At 32.6% G+C, this 23,067-nt stretch overlaps 1 protein-coding gene across 1 annotated transcript in view; it reads left to right on the top strand.

Moving 5' to 3' along the window:
- The window catches only part of PTPRQ (protein tyrosine phosphatase receptor type Q), a 250,188-nt gene that overhangs the window by 137,076 nt on the left and 90,045 nt on the right, over nt 1-23,067 (top strand). Inside the window, exon 43 of the mRNA XM_036018637.1 lies at nt 21,771-22,094. Coding sequence (XP_035874530.1) covers nt 21,771-22,094 — 324 coding nt within the window. The remainder of the gene's footprint in view (nt 1-21,770; nt 22,095-23,067) is intronic.

Below are 23,067 nucleotides of genomic sequence, written 5' to 3'. Positions count from 1 at the left end.
CTATTAGCCTTGTTACTCTAATTGAAATTCAAGTGTTCTACAAAGCATCTTTCATACAGACTTTCTTCTAATAAAATAAACTTTTAATTGGCTTTATTGGGATGACATTGATTAATAAAATTATGTAGGTTTCAAGTATACAGTTCCATAATGCATCACCTGTAATTGCACTGCGTGTTCACCACCCCAAGTGAAGTCCCCTTCCATCACCATTCACCCCCCTACCCCATCTTCTGCCTCCCCTCCCCACTTTCCCTCTGGTAATCAGCATCCTGTTGTCTGTGCCTATGAAGGTTTTGTTTTCTTTGCCTAATCCCTTTACTTTTTTCATCCAGTTCCCCCAAAATTGACTTTGTGGTGAACATTGGACAATATATACTTACTTCATGCTTACTGTGTGCAGGCTCAGTGTTTGGGGTTCAAGTCCCACATCTGAGTCCCAAATGCTCTGGTGACCTCTGCTCTGTATGACTACGTGATTCCACCATTATGTAACAATGTGTTCAATAAGCATAAATAATGAAAAAAGTCTATACATATGTGTTAGTTGTGTAGATTAGAGATTGGGTCTAATAAAAACTCAAGGGAAATAGATTTTACTGAAGACCACAATGAAGTAAAATAAGAATTGGATGTTGCCCTTTGATAGCTTCAGACTTGCTTTACAGGAGAAACTTAGACTCAGTAACATAACTAGAAGAGGATGATATGTCCTTGGATCTTGAATTTCATAGGCGGGTAACTTTATGTTTACATTGTCTGATATAATAAAATAGCCACATATTCTAAATATTCTTTTTTGTTGTTCTTCAGTATGCTATGAGGAAATGTCAATTATGCATGTCAAAGAACATTCTCATTTTTGTCTGAGCTCTTTTTAGATGGTGGGGGTTAGGGAGATATGGAGATTATGGGTATGCTAAGGCACTCCCAGTAAACCACCCTGTGGCACCATCACTATTCATGAACATATTGAGATTAATAGAGGAGAGTAAATAGGAACCCCAAGATACAGCAAGAGAAAGAGCTGAAATAAAGGAATGCAATACCAGTGTTCGAGCTGAGATGGAAGTCTGACTAGAGTAGAGGCCACCACATCGGAGTGAGTGTAAGACGGGAGGTTGAATGCAAGGGGCGGGCCTTACTCTGTGCTTAGTTTTACATCACTGCAGCTGAAGTTTGAAAATAATATTATGGACATTCTACAAAATTTAGAGTAAGAAACAACATAAGTAACTACTGTAGTAATCTCTTTAGATAGAAGAGGATTTGTTTGTTACATTTTTGCTGAACCTCGAATCACAAAAGAATAAATTCCACAGTCATTTCAGTGGCCCATAAGGTTCTTTCCAACTCAGTACTCTCCTCCCTGGTTATACATATGTCTTTGCCTTCATCTCTTGAAATATGTTCTCAAATGCCACCCCTTCAAAGAGACTCTGACTTGTTTATGATGAAACTTCCTTCCAATGGAATTTTCTGCCACCTTTCCTGCTCTGCTTTTCTCTGTATGTGCCATTGTCTGCGGGTCTGTACTCGCCACAGTGCACGCTCCGTGAGGAGAGGGGTTTTTCTTTGTGTAGCTCACACTTATTTCCAGTACCTAGAAATGTGTCTGGTATATAATTATGCTCAATAAATATATTATGAAGTTATGATTGACCAATATCAGTTAATATACAGGCCTAGAAGAATGATAGACACAGTATGTATACTTTTGGTGCCTAAAGTAGAAACTTCCAGCCATAAAATTATTTTTAGACAATGGTATGGTAAAATATCTAAAAAAGGCATGATCTCTAGGATACTCTTTAAACTAAATGTTTTATTTTAAGGTAGTTGTAGACTGACATGCAGTTATAAGAAATAATTCAGAGAAATCCTGTGTTTTCTGTTCCCAGTTTCTTCCAGCAGTGGCATCTTGTAAGCTATAGTACGATCTCATAAACACAATGTCTATATAGATGCAATCAAAACAGAGAACTTTCTCATGAGAAAAGTCCTTCAGGTTGCCTTTTCATGGCCACACAAAATTCTTGCCCCACCTCCTTGCACCTTTCCTTATCTTAACCCTCAGGCAACCAATAATTTGTTCTCCATTTTCCATGACTTTGTCATTTCAAGTATGTTATATAAAAATAGTTATGGGAATGTAAAGTGCATCATTGGGAATATAGTCAATAATATTATAATACCTGCATGTGGTGCCACATGGGTACAAGAAGTACTGGGGGGCCATTGTGTAAAGTATACAGCTGTCTAGCCTCCATCCATACTGTACACTTGAACTAACACAAAATAATATTGAATGTAAACTGTTATTGAAAATAAAATTCCAAATAATAAAAAGTACTTTAAACACATTGGTTATTGCTGAGAAGAGGATTTGAGAGAAATCAGGATTTTATAGTTTTGTATTGCAGGATTTTTTATATAGCAAGTTTCTGTGGTTTCCTAATAAAAACAAATTAGTAACTGGTAGTTCTGGGGAGGGCACAAGACCAGGTTCCCCATCTGACCTTCGTTGTCCTGGGATCAGTTTTTCCTCTATGGTGCTGGAGTAGAGCTGCTATTGTCTAAAAGTTTTCTATCTTGCTGGGCTAATTTACTGGTTTTGGATTTGTTGTTGTTTGGGCTGCAGAGAGAGGCTTCTATTGGGGGTTTTTGGGCTGAGCTGGTTGGCATTTCTGGGTTGCTGGCTTCTGGGATGCGTGATTCACAAAGAAAACCCAGGGAACTCACCACTGTGTTGTTCCTTGGATTTGAGTTCCTTCTTCTCAGAACCTTTCAGAGTCTTCTGATGTTTGTTCCATATTTAGTGTCCCCAGCTTTAGTTGTACTTCACGGGAGAACAGTGAGAATGCCTCTAGTCAGTTTTCTTCGAAGCAGACATCCATTCGTGGGGGTGTTTCCTCTGTGTGGAACCTTTTAATCCATATATTCAATATCATATTGTTAATGCATATGTGTTCTATGAGGGACTTCTGGAAAGAATATTATGGAACAAACTTATTACTTGTGCTTGGAAAATTTAGAATTATATAATTTTAGGTCTTCATTGACTCTCTGAGATAATGTCATTGTCCTTAATTTTACATACATGAAAAATGAAGCAAAGAAGTTAAGTGTCTGCTAAGTGTATTAAAATGAATTATTAGCAGAACTCTTACTAATCCAGCACTCTTTCTACTATATTATAATGCATTCCTTACCTAATAAATTCAACAAATCATTTGTGTTCCTTGGAATTAAGAGTTTTCTTTCATTATTTTACAATGTCTAAATAGTGTCATTAGGAAGTGGGGCAAATTCAGGTCTGTTATACAAATTTCCTTGTTAATTTGTGCAGATATTTTTAGGATGTAAGCACATACATACTTTTAACCAAATATGGATTTAAAATTTGGAAAAAGTAAATTTCTGTTATCACATATGTGGTTAACCTATAATATTAAAATACTATTAGTTAACAGGATAAGATCTGTAAAATACTGAAGCAAAATACATTCTGGGAAGTTTTTAAAGGCACGAGATACCTCTCCTATTTTTTATCCTGGATCGGTTCCAAAGTTGTAATGTCTGCTATTATGAAATTGTCTTAGGTATCAAATTTCAAATTATACATTTAAAAGTTCTTTTAAATATAATTCCTTCTGGAAAAAAATGAATTTGAGTCACTCTGCATAATTCTTCTCGACCCCTCTGATGCTCTAATTCCTTTCATTTAGTGGACTCTGGGCTTCAGCTCTTCTCTTCATCCCAGCTCCAGCTAAAGCCAGCTGTTCTTCAGGCAGCATTTTTATTAACTTATTTAGGAACTGGGGCGTATCTTATTACACTAGTTTCCATTCCTGTCGTATGCAGCTGTAGTTGATACTTTTCATAACAGCCTTTACATATCAACCTCCTCCCGCATTTCACCGTGTTTTTTTGTATTCTCTTTTACTTCCCTTTTTAAGCAAATTAAGCATGTATGTGTGTAGGCAAAACCCCTTTTTTCTTTCTTTCTTTCTTTCATTCATTCTTGCTTTCTTGTAATAATATTACTTGCAAGCTTCAGGAATGTGACTTGTTTTTATGAGATTATAAACTTCAAGAGAAAATGTTTACTAATGGTATTAAAAACTCTCCAATGAATGTAGAATAAGTGAATTTTAATGATAGAAAAATTTTATTAATAATATTTCATTGATTTAACTCAGTTTAAAAATCAATGCAATATGAATATAAAGAAAGGATTTGAATATAAGGTTGTGCACACCGTTGTTAACCTTAAAACAGTGAACTTCAAATATTATAAGTTTTATGGTATACAAAATATCTTTAGTGGAGGAAGCTATTTTATAAATATAAGACATGCATAAATAGCAGCCACCATGTAATTGAACAGGTCCAAAATTCAAATAAAGAAGTAACATTTCTTAGTATATTAATATTGTCTTTGGAACTTGAATTTTCACAACCTATGTATTCATTACAACCTTGAAAAGAATCACCTATTTTATGACAGGATACCTTACTATGAAGAATTATCACTTTAAAGCAAATTGCAGTGTTGGAAAGACAATAAATATTATTCAATACAGAACATAACAATGAAATCTATAACAATTAAAGGATATATTAAATGTCAGTAGCCCAATTTTCTTAAGTCTATTACTAATTAAGTTAGCCTACTTTAATAAGGTTTTTTTAAACCAAAATTTTGTTTGTAATTTTTAAAATGCAACTACATTGCTATTTGTTATGTATAAAATGTCTAACATTTTAAAATTTAGACTTGAAAGTTTTTATTTAAGATGTTATTACAGAGACATGGTTAATTCTACAATATACACTCCCTAAAAGCTGGATAGAATGCTATTCTCAGAAGTGCTATTGGGAACTTCATCTGCAGATTAAACAATTACCAAAAGATAGTTGGAAGTAGTTGATATGGTTAGACTAATTTGTAACTCTTCATTTCTAGTATGAATATATGAGTACAATAAATCTCATGAGTGTTTTTCCCATTACCTAGAAAGTATTACTGTCTAGTATTTTAAAATTCTACATAAATATATGATTTACTTTGAATATTATTACTATATTTTTATAGGCAAGCTTTTTATGTTTTATGATTTCTTTTTATGTTTTTTATTTTTGGAAGTTATTTTTGTGCAGCAAAATGCATGGAACTTAAGTGTACAATTCAGTGAATTTGTGCAAATGCATACACCTAGGTAACCACTGCCCAAAAACATGCAGAATGTTTCCATCTCCCATACAAAGTTCCCTTGGAAACTCCCACTCCAAGGCCACCACTGACCTGATTTCAGTCAACATAGATTACTATCAGTTTTTCTTGAGCTATATGTATTCTTTTATGTCTGGTCTATTTCTGTCAACATTAATTGTGAAACTCATGTTGGTGAGGGTTTCTTAATTCATTCTTTTTTATTGTTGTCATTTTCCATCATAGGAATATTCCATTAATTGTGTGTCTGTTTTCTTTTGATTGTTCCAAAATAAATGTTATGAATAAAACTGCTATAGATATTTTTGTGAATCTTCGTGTGTGTGGGGGTGTGTGTGTGGAATTGCTGGGACATAGTCTGGATGCATGTTTAACTGTTCAAGAAACAGTTTTTTAAAGTGGCCTTACTGTTTTAAATATGTACCCAACAGCAATGCATGAGACTTCTAACTGCTTTAGACATTTCAGTTGATGTAAAAGAATTTCAGTCATATTGGAAGTTTAATTTTTATTTCAGTGAGAATTAATTATGTTAAATTCTTCAACATGGTTATCAACCACATGTAGGCAGTCTTTGCTTTCCATGGTAGTGTGGGAGCATAGACTGCAAAGCTGAATATGTGCCAAGCAATCTTCATAATCAGTGAGGAAAGTTATGACTGTTCAATGATCTTCAAAATGTTTTGTCACTATATTGAAAATGTTTTATTGTCAGTTATAGATATATAGAAATGAAAAAATAATAAAATCAACATTTATGTAAATTATAATTTAAAACATTACAAATATCAATAATTAAAATGTTTGATTTCTTCATAACAAAATTTAACAGTGGTTGCCTTAGTTTTCTTATTGTTTAGGTTACAATATAATGAGAGCATCTTTTCTATGACTTGGCAAATGTTTATACTCCTTTCAAAGTTTGAATTAGCTTACAACATTTTATCCTTTGTACTTTCAATGTTATAAAATATAACACTATTACTTCATAGTGTTCACTAAGAGTCCTGTTAATGTGAAGTTTTTTGTTGGCATTACTTCTGGGACATCATCTTTTTCATCACAATCATTTTTCTTATGTCTATAAAGTCTGTTTTTACTAAGTTCCTCTGGCTGCATATCTAAAGTTTCTTAAATAACAGCAATGTTGACATTCCCATGATTAGCTATTTGATCTAAAAATCCATTTATGTTTGATTCAAATTTCACTTCTGGCATGCGGTGCTGCCATCTTTGTTGTTCAATATGTCACATGCATTTGCCTATGTGACATATTCACATGGGAGACAAGGAGGCAATATAACCACACACTTTGCTGACTGTGTATAAACTAAATAACAGATGCACAGTGACCAATCAATGATAGGCTTTAAAAGAAGTGACATGACTGGTCATAGATTATAATGTATATTTGTTACTTATGTATCAATTTTGTGGGAAAAAAGAGCTAGCAACCAACTTCACTTCATGCAAATACTCACAGTTAATATACAGTGGCAACACATTTTAACCCTTGTTTTGGACAGACAGGTCCCATTTAATTAAACCACAGAAATAGAAAATCAAGCATGTGGAATGTGAAAAGTGAGGGATTTATCCTATTTTCTTTTAAAATTATTTTTAAGATTTTATTTATTTATTTTTAGAGAGGAAAGGGAGGGAGAAAGAGAGAGAGTGAAACATCAATGTGCGGTTGCTGGGGGCTGTGGCCTGCAACCCAGGCATGTGCCCTGACTGGGAATCGAACCTGCGATGCTTTGGTTCTCAGCCCATGCTCAATCCACTGAGCTACGCCAGCCTATTATCCTAATAGGATAAAAAGAAAATATCCTATTTTCTTCTGTTCATGTCTTAGATATTTTTTTTATTGAGTTGTTTTCTCTTTGGTATTGAGTTACAAGAATTCTTTATGTATTTCTGATTCAAGTATTTTATTAGATATATGTATAACAAATATTATCTTAGTAAATAACGACTTTGTATTTCCTTAATGTACCTTTGGATGACCACATGATTTTAATTTTGTAGACATCCAAATTAATACTTTTAATTTCACATTAACACATTTTGTGTCCAAGACATATTGTTTACTTCAAGATCATGAAGGTGTTTTCCTGTATTTTATTCTAGAAATTTTATAGTTTTAGCTTTTAACTTTGTATCCATGATTCATCTTTATTTTTTTGTATTTATGCAGCAGGAGGTTTGATTTTAAGTTTTTTTAACATATATTAATTTTTCCAGAACTACTTGTTTAAACACTTTCCTTTTCTTTATTGAATTACCTTGGTAGTAACTTTGTCAAAAATCAGTTGACTCTATGTACTTCTATTGAATCTATTTCTGGAATATATTCTATTCCATTGACTTATTTGCCTACCTTTATGACAATACCACACTTGTTGATTACTATAGGTTTAGAAAAACTATTGACATCAGGTAGTGTAAGTTCTAAAAATATGTTAGCTTTCAAGATTATTTTGTCTATTTTGGTACTTTGCATTTCCATATAACTTCTATGATTCAAATCACCTTTCAAAAAAAAAACACCTATGACATTTTCATTGGGATTGTATTTAATCTATACACACATTTGGGGAGAATTGATATCTTAACAATACATTATCTGATATATAAACATGGTGTATTACTTCATCTTTAGATTACAATTTTCTTTATCAGTGGTTTCTAATTTTTAGCAGATGAGTGTCTCATGTGTTTTGTTAAAATTATACCTATATACCTAAACAGAGTAATTTTAATTTTAGTTACCAGTTGTTTGATATAGAATATAGAAATACAATTGATTTTACATGTTGAATTTGTATCCTATAACTGCTAAATTTACTTATTAGCCCTAAAAGGGATTTTAAAAATATAATCCTTTAGAATTTTCTACGTTAAAAATATTTCACTTAATATGAAAGTCATTTTATCTCTGTCTTTCTAAACTATATTACTTTTCATCTTTATTTTATTTCATTGGCTAGATTCTCTGATAATCAAATAAATGCAATAAAAGCATACATCTTTGAATTCTTCCCAATCTTGAGAAGCATCAGTCTTTCATCATTTTATCCAATATTAGCTGTAGGATTTCTATAGATGTCTATGATCATATACTTTTTTCTTTTATTCTGTTACTATGGCAAATTACATAATTTATTTTTAAATGTTAAATAAAACATTTACATTCCTGGGACAGATCAAACTTGGTCAGAAGCATTATCATTTTATACATGGCTGGATAAGTGTTTATGAATTTTATTAATTTTTCTAAAGAACCAACTTTTGAATTTGTTCATGTTCTCTTTTGTTTATCTGTTTTCCATTTCATTGACCCCCTGATCTTTATTATTTCCTTTTTTTAAATAATTTGGTTTTAATGTGATTTTCTTTTTCTGTCTTCTTATGGTTATTTTTGTCTTTGCTTTCTGTCTTTCCTAATTTTATTGAGGTACGATTGAAAAATAAACACTGTACATTCAAGGTATACAAGTGATGCTTTGCCATATGTAGGTATTGTGAAATCATTCTCTCAGTCAAGCTAATTAACCTGCCTATCATCTCACATATTTACCTCTGTGTGTGTGGTGAGAACACTTAAGATCCATTTTTTAGCATATTTCAAATATATAATACATCATTATTAACAAAGTCACCATACTGTGCATTAGTTACCCAGAACTTACTCACATAACTGAAAGTTTGTGCCCTCTGAGCAATGTCCCACTATTTTCCCATCCCTACTGCCGGGCCACCACCATTCTCCTCTGCTTCCATGAGCTCAACTCTTTTAGATTAGATGCATAAGTGAGATTATGCATGCATCTTTCTGTGTCTGGCTTGTTTCACTTATCATAATGACTTTAGATCATTCTCCTTTTTCAAAAATTATTTATACCTATAAATTTCTTTTGAATGATAATATATTACAAATTTTGATTTTTTTGCTTTCAGATAAAAATTATTTTCTAATTTCCTTTGCAAATTTCTTGTTTGAGCCATCATTATTTAAAAATATGTTTAATTTCTAAATATTGGGAGTTTTTAGTTATTGATTTAATTAATTGCCATTTTTGTCAGAGGATATATCTGTAAGACTTAATTTTTTTAAATTTTAATTTTTTAAAATTTCTTGAGTCGTTTTCTATGGCTCAGCATATGATTGACCTTATTGAATGTTCTTCCATGCATACTTGAAAATAATATATACTCTTCAGTTGTTGGCCGTAAGGTTCTTTGTACTAATTCAATATCATTAGAATGTTTTGCAAATTTATAACCTCACCACATTGTAACCTAATTATTCAATCAATTATTGAGAAGAGAATGTTAAAATATACAACACTAATTGTGGATTTGTCTATTTCTTCTTTCAGTTCTCTCAGCATTTGGTTCATGTCTTTAAAAGGGGGAAAGGATGTCAAGGAACATGTATAAAGGACATATGGACAAAGCTAAAGGGGGGTAGGATCGAGGGTGGGAGGTGGGGAAGGTTGGGGTGAGGAGGATTGGTGGGGGGAAATGGAGACAACTGTACTTGAACAACAATAAAAGAGAGGGAGAAAGAAAAAAAGAACTCAAAACAGTAAAAAAAATCTTTTTTATTGAACACATGCATAGTTATGATCATCATAACTTCCTAACTGACCCTTTTTCATTGTAAATTGTCCATTTTATCTTTGGCAACATTTATCTTAATGATTCTTTTTTCTGATATGAATATAGATGCACACTCTTTACTGTTGCATTTTGTATCTCTTTTTATCTTTACTTTTAAATTATTTGTGCTGTGTTTAAACTGAGTCTGACAGACAGCAAAATATGTCTCTTGTGGAGAGCATATAATTGGGTCTTTCATTTTTATCATGTCAGACAATCTCTGCCTTTTAAGTGAAGCATTTAATCTATTTATATTTAAAGTCATTGCTAATTTTAGTTCTACTGTTTGCTTTTTGTTTTCTATTTGTCCTATCACTTTTTTGGTTCCTTTGTTCTGTCTTTTTTGCCTTTCTATGGGTTAATTGAATAGTTTAACTTTCTGTTTAAATCCTTTATTGGATTTTTACCTATATTCCCTCATTTTATTTTTTAGCAATTGCCCAAGGGAATATAATATAATTTCTTAGTTTATCATACCTATTTAAGTTAATATTGTACAGCTTCCATAAAATATATAAACTTGCAAAAGTACAGTTTCATATATTTACCCATATTTTGTACTGTTGTTGTCATACATTTGCTAATTATATATTTTAAACAATTTACATCTATGTACATGTTAGACCCCATAATTTATTGTATTATTTTTCTTTTTTTTAAGACTTTATTTATTTATTTTTAGAGAGAAGGGAAGGGAAGGAGAAAGAAGGAAGTGAAACATCAATGTGTAGTTGCCTCTTGAGCACCCCCTACTGGGAACCTGGACTGCAACCCAGACATGTGCCCTGACTTGGAATTGAACTGGTGATGCTTTAGTTCACAGGCCTGCACTCAATCCACTGAGCTACACCAGCCAGGGCTATTGTATTGTTTTTCTTACAGATCCAATAGACACTTGAATGAAGGAAGAACAGCACACATATTTTGGCACCTAATTACCACTTCTGGTGTCCTTCATTTATTTCGGTAGTTCTGAGTTGTATCTATTGTCATGTTCCTTTAAGCTAATAAACTTAGAATTTCTTCCAGAGCTGGAATGTTTGCATAAAATTCTTTAAGATATTAATTATTTGAAAAATAGATTTATTTTTCTTTCAGTCTTGAAGGATTTTTTCCTCTGGATGTAAAATTCTGGGTTGATAGTTCTCTACCCCTTTGCCCCAATATTTTCACTTTAAATATATGGTTCCTTTGTCTTCTAGTACTTGTTGTGTCTGATGAGATCAGTTACCATTTATATCATTAGTTCTTCTGCGTTAAATAAGTGATTTTTTCTAGCACTTTTCAAGATGTTTTTCTTTATATTTACTTTTTAGCAGTTTGACAATGATATAGCTAGTATAGATTTTGTTGAATTTATTTTGCTGTTGGTTCATTTAGCTTCTGGTTTGGGTAAGTTAATATTTTTCCAAATTTTGAGAAATTTTCAGTCATTATTTTTTCAAATATTTTCCTGCCCTCTGTTATCTGATTTTTCTGGGACTCAAATTACATACCTCTTGATATCATTCCTTAATTATTTTCACATTTGTTTTGTTCTTCAGGTTGGAGTTGTATTGATGTGCCATCAAGTTGATTGACTATGGATTCTCCCATTTTAAATCTGGTGTTAAATTCAATAAACTTTTTATTTAGGATGTTGTACTTTTAAATTCTAGAATTTTCATTTAGCTCCGTTTCATCATATCCATTTCTCTGTTGAAATTGCCCATTTCCTTTCTAATTATGACTGTTTTCCATTAAATAAAGTACATTAAATAATATAATTTTTTAAAGAGTTTTAAAATTAAAATTAATACCTGGCTGGTGTAGCTCAGTGGATTGAGCATGGGCTGTGAACCAAAGCATCGCAGGTTTGATTCCCAGTCAGGGCACATGCCTGGGTTGCAGGCCACAGTCCCCAGCAACTGCACACTGATGTTTCTCTTTCTCTCTTTCTCCCTCCTTTCCCTCTCTAAAAATAAATAAATAAATAACATATTTAAGAAAAAAAGGGTTTTAAAATTTTTCGTGAGTTTATTTGAGCCAAACTGATGATTGCTAGGAAACAAAATCTCAATAGATTGGGAAAATGCTCTGGAAAATTGCAGTTTTACCACTTATTTTGTACATCAGAATCAAAGGGGAAAACTGATGGGGCTTACATGAAATTCATTGGTGATAGATTAGGGAGGCAAGAGAAAGCACAGTGGGGAAATCTCTGAGATCAGATAAAAAGTAAAACAAATAGACCCATACTTGTTTTTTCTGTTTTTGTTTTGTTTTGCTTTTCATATTTGTGAGTATAAGATAATAACATGATAATAATAGCGAGGGGATTTGTGGTCTCTGTTCTGGTTGGATGGCTGTGTATGAGGGGGACTGGAGAAAAGGAAATTACTTTGATATTCCAAAGGTATATTATCAGATATGTTATTATAGATTATAAAAAAGGCAGCAACAGGCTCAGTTAAGGTAAAGATTGACCCTTGTTAGGAAGACATTGACAAGGCCTGTACATCTACAACTTGATATTGAAATTTATTAGTTTGATTGTCTTTACCTGTCTGCTAACATCAAATAATATATTTATAATGTCTTTTAAAAAGTTATTTTCTTCTATTCCTACATCTGAGTTATCTATCCTGTAGTCTTTTTCTATTGATTACTTTTTCTTTTTGACTACGAGTCACATTCCCCTGTCACTAATAATTTTTCTACCTGCTGAGTAATTTTTAAATTTATGTTGAATACTGTTGATGTTTTGCAGAAACTCTGCATTTTGCTATATTCTTTTGAAGAGGGTGGCATTTATGCTAAAAGATTATTAAATTACTGAATGGTAATTTTATAAATGTATGGTTTGGGGTTTATCCTTATTTATAGATGGGATTCTTCCATCCTGGGACACAGAGTGAAGTAAATATATGGCCCTTTTGAGATTTTAATTATACATGAGCTGTTTATCAATTTTTAAAGTTTGTCACCCCTACCTTGGAAAACAACTAAAATTTCTACTCAATTTTTTTATCTGTTGCTGTCCACTACACTCCTTGTCATGTTCTCTCTCTCTCTATATATATATGTACAAGTAGGAGATTAGCCAAGGATTTCAGGGAAGTTTAGACCCAGAATTTGAGTTTAACCCCACTGTTGCTTCCTTCTTCCTTCAGCCCATTCTCTGATACCTCAAGCCAAAATTGTTTTATTTTCCCCAGAATTCATACTTGTTATTTGCAGGAGAACTAGTCTGATACAACTATTCTGGCATCATCTAAACAGATCTTTCAAATTTATTATATTTGGACACTGGAATATTTTGATATGAATTTTTGGCTACTTCTACAAAATTATTTTTTTGCATGAGTTTGACAATTCTAGTCACACTGTGCACTTTTATGTACAATAACCTTACTGAATATCCTGTGATACATGTACACAGAAAAGGAAGTTTACATTGCAATCATATACATGACTTTAAATTAAATGGTAGATATTTTTGTTCTTAAAAATATTTTGGGATTTTTCTATTGACTAATGTCACAGGGGTCTCAATCTCACTTTATCTTTTGATCCTTTCTCCTCTACTAATTTTTTTTTCTGTCTCATTTAGTCTCATCTTGACTCTTCTGGTCTCTTCTCTACTCTTTTCTCTCCCCCAACCCCTAGAATCCCTGAGAAATCCAAGTTTTTTCTGGTAGAGATCTCCTCAAACTTTCCATCTAGAAACCACAGTACTGAAAAAAGGGAAATGGTTTCTAGTAGCATTTAATTGTAATCAGCATTGGTAACACATTGTTCTTGAAATTATTACATGACTCCATTAGTTTGTTCACTTATTTATTTGTTGAACAAACAAATACTTCTTAAGTATCAGTGTGAGCCAGACATTATTGGCTTCTTTGCATTTTTATGATCTTTCTTTCATATTCTATTTCACTGTCCATTAACTACTGAGTTCATCATTTGCCGTTCTGACACTACAAATAATACCCTTAAATGTTCTTTCACTCTCATGATTTCAAGAATTATATATACATATTTCTCTCAGATTGTTTTTTCCTAACCTCTTTTGCTAACTGAAGCTTCTCTTCCCAACACATCTCTATTTATCCATGCTAACAAGATATAAAATAACATTTTATCTACTCATATCTATCCTAAAGTGAATCCCTATAAATCAGTATGTCCTTCTCATTTTCTCATCAATATTAATGGTTCAATTTAGTTTCCAGGTGTTATAGGAATGTTCTTAATAGACAATTAACTCTACTATGTAATTACTCCCCTAAGAACTGCTTCATATAAACTATTTTAAATCAATGTTGTCATTTTTGATAGATATTCTCATGAGATAACTTGCTATATAAAGCTGTCAAACTAATGACTATAAAACAAATCAACTCATTTGCCTCCAAATAGGACATGTATAATCCATTTTCTTTGTAGTACCCTAGGGAAAAAAAACAGTTTTTTCCCCAGAAGTTTTACTGAGATAATTTTATAAATAAGTTTAGTGTCCATTAATACTTGATTTAAAAACTAATATTATAACTGTTGTGCATAGACTTTTGGGTTCCTAACTGTCTGGGTGTACATGCACTGGGATAGATACATTAAATTTTTGTTTAGGAAATCCCAACCTTTTCAATATATTTTTCAGTTCCCTTTCATGCAAATGGAATATGTTAAGATAATTTAATTTTTCACACTGATACGAGGGTCAATCCACATTCTCAGTTTTGTAGTATCACCTAAAATCATGTTTATGTAGCATATTTTGGTAAATACTCTTCCAACTACTCCGAAATCTATCTCAAAGATTAAACCATAGTGCCTGAGAGAAGTGTACCTGAACTAAATAATTAGAACTTCTGAAGATACAGTTTTACAAAATGTATTTGATCATTATTATGCCTATCCACATTAAGAGATATTATAAGAAAGAGCTCAGTTAAACATATTTATTATTTATCACATAAGGATGTTATTTTACAAGTACAGATATCATGATATTAAGTGATACGCTATTTATGTGCTTTTGGGGGAGAAATATATCTCTGATATCAGTACCAGAGATTATTGTACTTTTCTTGATCATTTAATTTGTCTTTATGGCCACAGGAATTTATAATGTTGATTTTTTGTATTATTTTCTATAACACTTAGAGCCAAATCATAACTTACTTCTAGAAAGTTTACAGCATATATTTTATTTATTGACTGAATTTCTGGGTTCATTACATCTGTTGTACTCCCATTTCTTTTATGCCAAATAAATCATCATATTCTGCCAATATTCTTTTGCCTTTATCTATCTTTATACCTAATTATTTTTGTCATCATTGTAATATGCATCATACTGCATGTATACAATGGTATATATTAACCAGTTTCTATCAAGTTTACTTTTTTCTGATAACTAGCTATAGGGAGGCTGTCTTTCTTTTTTTTTAACTTTATACTTTACCAATTAATTTCTGTTGGTGTTCTCTCTTGCCTATAGTAGTCATCTAAACCCATTTGTCAGACTTTCAGTGCTTTTCAATAATATCACACTAGATGGCCCCCCTTTTTTCTTATTACTTCCCTAGTCTTTCTTTCCTTCAGCCTCATATACTTTCCAGCCCTTGACAAATATTTTGTCTCCTCTTATTGATCTCTTGTCATATTCAATCTACTTAAACATTTTTCTCTCACATTTCTACTAATCCTCAACTCTCCTTTCAAGTTATAACTCCCAGATCTTCTCTTTCCATTTCCTTTTGGCATCATGTATTTGTGCTGGCTCCTAGTGGGTACATTAATTTGCATATGTATATGAAAAAAAAGCTGATACACTAAAGACATAACTTGCCTTTACCACTCAATGAGAATGTCTGATGAATGTTGTTAATTAAATTGAAGTTAATCAAAATTTATATGTAGTATGCTGAAATTTTATTTGCACTCAATTTTGCAGAAATTTCTATTTTTATATTTATTTACACTATGTTAGCATTAATAAGCTATACTTTTATTTATCTATGTTTAGATTATCTATTTGGTCCTTTTATTTCTAAAAAGGCTGTAGATTATTTTAAAGTAGTAAATACAAATGTTTTTAATAAAGTAAGAAAAGTTGTGTTGATACTTTTATATGTTTTATAAATATAAATTTTTAGATGTCTTTTTTGCTTAAAAAAGAGTTCATCTGTCATTGAAAATAAAAGTATATAGTTATAAATAAAGAATTAAGGAAACTTTCTCTTCCATTTTAGTATACACAGCTAGGTCAGTGAGAAGTTAACAAAACCACTATCAGCATCCTATCATAAAAGTTGGCAATTTCTCATATTGATATCCAGAGGTTTAAAAAATGATTACATTTTACACACATTTTCATTCTCTAAATGGAATCTACTGAATAGTCTCTAAAACTGTCATGCCTTTAAACTGGTAACAAATTTTTACTTATATACATCTACAGACTTTTATTTCAACCATGATGAAAGTATTTTACCAACAAGAATAATTTATGAATAAAAATGTAATTTACAGAATACCTTGCAGTGAATGCTGATCGCTTCATCACAGTTCAGTCATGTTTACAAAATCTAAGCAAGCTGCGTGATTACTCCAGGAAACATGGAATGATGTGTTCAAATTAGTACCATCTGTGGATAGAAAAAGTTTGAGGTTTTTAGTCATTCTTAAAGAATGGAAATCTGATTCTCCATGCTAAAAGGAGTGTAATCCTTTTAGTATCTGTAATTCAATAGGGCAGTTGCCTTGAAATAGTCTAGTTCAATACTCAGTTCATCAAAAGAGAAGATACTGAACATAAATGAGGGTTATTGCTGGTCATTTATGAAGGCCTCTGAGGTAGCCTTGTTAAAAATTGTCTATGAGTTACACTACATATTTAACTGCAGATTAGATTATATTTCTGGTTCATTGTTTTAAATACATTTGATTGAAAAATTTGGACACAAGTTTATAGTACATAAAAACCAAAGGACTGTTTCAGTGAAGCATAATTCAATCACATAGTCAGCACTTGAGTGCCCACATGTTAGGTACTGGGTGTCTGTTCAAGGTCCATCACTGTACCTGTCACATGAAAGGGAACTGCAATTTTTGTTACTCTTTCTTCAGCTGGATTAAAAACAACTCTTGCATGGAACTTGTTTCTTTGTCAAGTTAAAATACTATCTGACTCAGATCTTTACTTCTTTGTGACACTTTTTTGGAGAATACTAGAGTCTGTGGACCAATATTAACCCCCTGAAATTGTTTTTACTGTGCAACAAAATTTGGCATTAAAGTCTTTTTGTTTTTTACAATCTGAACATCTAAGGTAGAAAAAAGTTCCTCATAGAGCCATGGGCGTCTAGCTATCTCTCCTGCTAAAACAGGGAAAGGGTAGCCCTCTTACTTCTCCAGTTTATTGGATAGCTAATACTGCCTTTTCCCTCCCACATCTAGTTGCTCAGGAAACACTAAGTAAAGGAAATTGAAGCATAGCAGAAGTGCTTGGTGCTGGACGCAAAAGAAAGGAAAGTGTCTAGACCATACTCCCTGGCTCTCATGGGGAAAGAGTATGGTCTTGGTGCAAATGAAAAGCCAATCCAAATCTTTTCAAGTATCCCCACTATAGGTAAAATAAAATTAAAACTCTTGAATCTAGTCTAAAAGGCTCAACATTACCTGATTTTGGCCTACATCTCCAGTCCACTCTCTCTTCTTATTTCCTGTGGATCCAGCAGCCTTCTTTAAGTGGTTCTAATGTGCACACTCTTTCACCCTCAGAGTCTTAATACATCCTGCTGTTTTCACCTGGGAATCTGTATCTTATCTGTCAGGTCTCTGATCAAACTATAATTCAGAAAATTCTTTTCTGACCATCTGTGTAAGCCAAATTCCTGCTATAGTCTCTTATTTGTTTGTCTATACATTAAAATATTTATTAAATGCCTCCTTTGTTTCAAATATTAATCTAGACCTCCAGGGACACTATCTAATAAGTAAATAGACATTTGTGTTTTGTGTGTATACATTTGTGTGTATATAGGTATACATACTCATTATATATATATATATACATATACACACACTCATACACACATGTAGTTGCTCAATCTTTTTTTTATAGAAATGAATGCAAAATCGAAACCTCAAAACCTTTTTAGATCTTTGGTATAAATGATGGAGTAAAGTAAGGAGGAAAATAGGATTAGTCCTATTTAAGGTGAGTTTTCAGTGAGGATCTAGGATTTATAGGAAAATAAATATCAGTTCAAAATAATGAGGGCTGAACAAACTAATAGAACTATCTGGAAAAAATCTTAAAGTCCCTCAGGATTTTGAATTTCTCTTTGCTCTATATATTTAAGCAAAAACTAGATAAGGAGACATTGGTCATATTGTAGAGGAAAGTTGTAAATTAGTTTTCTATTGTATGTCACAAACTGAGTAACTTAACATTAATTTATTCACACACAGTTCTACAGGTCAGAAGTCTGGGCACTGTGTGCCTGGATTCTCTACTCAGAGTTTCACAAGTTAAAATCAAGGTGTCAATCAGCTGTGCTTTGAGATGGGGCTACAATCCTCTTCCAAGCTCACGTGTTTGTGGCAGGATCCAGTTTCATACAGTGGCAGGACTTAGATCAGCATTTCCTGGCTGGCTCTTAGCCAAGGGCTGCTGTCAGCTTCTAGAGATGTCCTGAACTCTTTATCATGTGGTCTCCTCGTATAAAACCAACAGTGGCAAAATTTGTGTACATTGACTTTGTGTCTTGCTTAAAATATTTTGCATTCTCTTTTATTAAATTCTCTGCTTCTACAGGATTTGTGTTATAAAATCAGGCCCACCAGATTATATCTTCCTATTTTAAAGTAAACTCATTTGGATTCTTAATTACAGCAGCAAAATTTCCTAACATCAGCACCTATATCAGTGTTTGGCTGAAAAACTGGATGAAGCTGTGTGTATAGGGCCATAATGGTCAGACATAAAAAGGCGAGTTGACCGAGTTCATCTCTAAACTTCTTTCAAAGTCTATGATGTAACCTGACTCATTTGCCTGTTTTATGAGTTCAACCACCAAAATAGATCTAAACCTTCAGTTTCTCCCTACTACTACCATCTTCTTTCCTCAGCAAATGAAATAGCCTATGAATTTGTTCCTTTTCTCTTGTGCAGTTGCCAAACTGGACTTGATAAAGCATACTTCTTAACATCTTATTCTGGCAAGTTGGTAGCTTTCCATTGCCTGGCAAGCCATTTGTGAGTTCCTCTGATACAGCACTTCCCCAGGCTGTGTGCAGTCTTTCTACTTGTTATTGCCAATGTGAAAGATAAGCTATGGTCAAACTTGGCACAGAGTGCATCACCCCCAGTGCTAGAACCTCTGCCTTTATAATCAATGAAATCTCATCTCACATGCCACCTTTCCTCTTAAAACTTTTCCCCAAACCCCAAATCAGTCATATTTCTCTGCTTTGTGTTAAAGTGTCTTGAAAATGTGTCTTTCTTCAAGTAGTCTAAGTTCAAACTTAATGGCTGTAGAATTTGAATTACAGGAATTCTGCTTTTTAGCCAACTTTAAAATTTCTGTAAAGGTAAATTTTCCTTAAAAAATAACTTTTCCCTAGTTGTTTTTCTTCATAACTAAAGAGAAAAGGGAGGGTATTGGAAGTAGTGTATCAGTGTTGTTTGTAATGGTCCTTTAAAGGTTAATATCTGCTTGCATGCAGTATTATTTGATGATAAATGTTAATATTTAAAAACAGAGTAATTGAATCTGGTCAATTGAATCCAATGGCCTTAAGTAATCTCCTATTTGTTTTCCATTGCATTAAGATGTTCTCCTCCAGATTTAGGCAAATATATAAGTGATGTGTCTGTAGATAATTAGGTAAAACTTTAGGAGAAAATCCAAAATTTTAACTCATATAATCCTTTCTACAGAACTACAGATGCGTACATCTATACACTACTTGGCATCTTTTTCTGGATATCTGATAAGCATTTCAAAGTAAACATATTCAAAATAAATTCTTCATCTTTCTGCCCAAAGCTTACTCCTTGAACAGTCATCCCCCTCTTGGTTAACAGCAACTTCATTTTTCTTTGTGCTCAATCCAAAGGTCTAAGAGCTTTCTTCTACTCCTCTTTCTCTTATACTCCACATGTCACACATCAGCGACTCCTGTCAGCTCTGTTATATTTAGGCTCAGTGCTTCCTGTCATTTTTGCCACAGCATTCCTGGTCTAGTCCCTCATGATCTCATGTGTTAACATTGCAATAGCCTCCTAATTACACTCCCTGTTTTCATTCTTTTGGCCCTTAGTCTATTCTCAACACAATAGCTCGAGCAATTTCATGAAAACACGTATTAGAGACTGTTACTCCTCTATTCTAGTTGAAGTCATAACATCTTACAATGTTGGATATAATGTAGACTTCAGTGTTTTTTCTTAGACTTGGACTCCTACTAGATACACTAGCCTCTGTGTTATTCTTCAAATATACCAAGCATGGTTTCAATTTAGGGCCCTTAATAATAATGCACTTTCCTCTGCTGGGAATGTTCTTCCCCCAGAATTTCACTTGGTTAGTACCCCACTTTGATCAGGAACTTCATGTCTTCTAATCACTGAAACCTTCTCTAACTGCTCAATTTATTTCTCTGAAACTTTCAATATCCCTGGAACTCTGTCTTCTTCTACACTTCCTTCTTTTTCTCCATAACACAAATCATCATCCAAAGTATTCTATTGAATGCTTATTTATACTTTTATTTTATATAAACCTCCTGAGTGTAAAATGCACAAGGATAGGGACTTTTGTTCATTGCATTCCCAGTACCTATGATAGAATTTGGAACAAATTGGGTACTCATTTGTTATTTATTGAAAGTTGAATCAGTATGATATGTTTAGGAATAATTGGGTTTTATATTTATTTATTAATTGTCTTATTTTTAATTGTGCATGTTAATAAACATTTTTATGAATTATATGATTTTCATACAAGTCCTTATTATTTACTCTATCTCAGCCTTCTGAGCAAAAGCCCTTGCACATATGTGTGGTTGAAGAAAGTACTTATACCACTTAGTACATTGTTCTTTCATACTTCTAACCGCAACATGTTTATATTTCTTGCCCAGTAAATGCCTATGTCTTAAAATCAAGACATAAGCCTCATGTATCTTTAATCCCTAAATAGGCTTAGAGCATGCACATGGTATGTGTATAGCAAATCAATGGTTAACATGAAATCTAGTAAGTGACTCCAGTAGGACCATGTAATTATAGGTGATATACAGATACCTTAGCCTGGGTATGAATCGGGGTGCTAGATGATACTCTAGATAGGGTTTTGTTAATTTTAAATATATGCAAGATAAAATAAAAATCAACTAATTATATAAATTATTTATTTAATAGGGTTATTTATTTTAAATCATTTTATAACCAACATTTACTATATATAGGGTGAACTTGTGTCTGTCTAAACATTAAACTATAGAATGTATTTCTTAGGAAGTGACCTTACCTAGGGAAGGACATAGCATTATATGAGCATACGGTTTTCCTTTGTACCAGTGCTTGTGTACGAAGCCAAAGTTTATGTTGTAAGAGAATTTGGGAGCAAAATTAAGAATAAAAATAATAGCAATTATTTTGTCTTCTATCCCTTTGACTCTTGGTCTCTGAAGCATCCCTTTAAGATTCTGCTTATTAAATGTGTGGATATTAACCTAAGGGTAATTTTAATTAGACACTTTATTATGCCTCCAGGCACATTATAAGAGGTAATTTTAAATCTCATTTTTACTTCTGTTACAAAATGTTTGGTAATTCCTATTACTTTTCATTTTTCTCTTTACTTTTTAGTTCCCAGTGTTCCTATGAACATTGCTTTTTCTAATGTCCAATCAACTAGTGCAACATTAACATGGATGCGGCCCGACACTATCTTTGGTTACTTCCAAAACTACAAGATTACCACTCAACTTCGGGATCAAAAATGCGGAGAATGGGAATCTGAAGAATGTATTGAATATCAAAAAGTTCAATACCTCTATGAACCTGACCTAACTGAAGAGACAGTGTATGGATTAAAGAAATTCCGATGGTATAGATTCCAAGTGGCCGCCAGCACGAATGCTGGCTATGGCAACGCTTCAAGTTGGATATCTACACGAACCCTCCCTGGCCGTAAGTTTTGCCCTGATATGTATATACATTTTTTCATTCAAGGAAAAGCTTTTTAAATGCTTTTCCATAGAAATCACTCAAAGTTTAGGTGAAGATGACTCTTACATCTTAAATTTTATATTTTAAAATTAACTGCCCTACTTGCTGTGACATCATTAACATTAAATAATTTCTATTATTACCATCTGAACACTGTCTTCATCAAATTGTAATGGCTTTAATGTAAAGTATACATATGTGTCTGTGTACATATATACACTTAAGAGTATGTACACACATATATGTATATATTATATATCATTCATACATTGATTTCTGTATATGTTGATTTCTACTTAATTATATTGTGTGTAAAATCATTGAACATAAAAATTACTGAGTATAGAAACTAACTTTTATAATAACATATTTACTTTCAATTTCAATGAATACCAATAGGAAATTAATTTTCTGTCCTTTAGAGTTTTTCTCAAACTTTCAGGGGTGTGTGAAGGTCCTACAGTCCTATATTGCAACAAAAACATTACAGCCTTCTCTTGTGTTTATCGTTAGGCTATATTGATGATATCAAGAATGCTTTGTCCATGCCTACAGTTTTCCTTCATATCTAAAGGATAAGAAGCCAGGCTTTACAATCTTGTCAGTGACTGTAGGCTGGCACGTACACACACACAGATTTTCAGTGATAAATGGTTACTGTTATAGTCCTTTCTAGGCAGTGAGAAGCTTAATTTTCTAGGTCACTAAATGCATCTCTTGTTTCTGTTCCCCAGAGTACCTGGCATGAAGTTTGTATAATGTGTCCAATAAATGTTTGTTAATGCAATGCCAGATCTTACTGCTCCCCAAAACTGAGATCAATATATTTACCTGATCAATTGATATCGCTGGGCATGTGTGTCAAATATATCTCCCAAAATTAGCATGGTTTAAACACTAATCTTCTCATCCACCAATCTTTTTGATTTTAGTA

Source organism: Phyllostomus discolor, chromosome 2 (assembly GCF_004126475.2).
Source record: "Phyllostomus discolor isolate MPI-MPIP mPhyDis1 chromosome 2, mPhyDis1.pri.v3, whole genome shotgun sequence".
NCBI lineage: Eukaryota > Metazoa > Chordata > Mammalia > Chiroptera > Phyllostomidae > Phyllostomus > Phyllostomus discolor.
The sequence above is the reverse complement of the archived record's forward strand: the minus strand, read 5'-3'. Positions and strand labels throughout refer to the sequence as shown.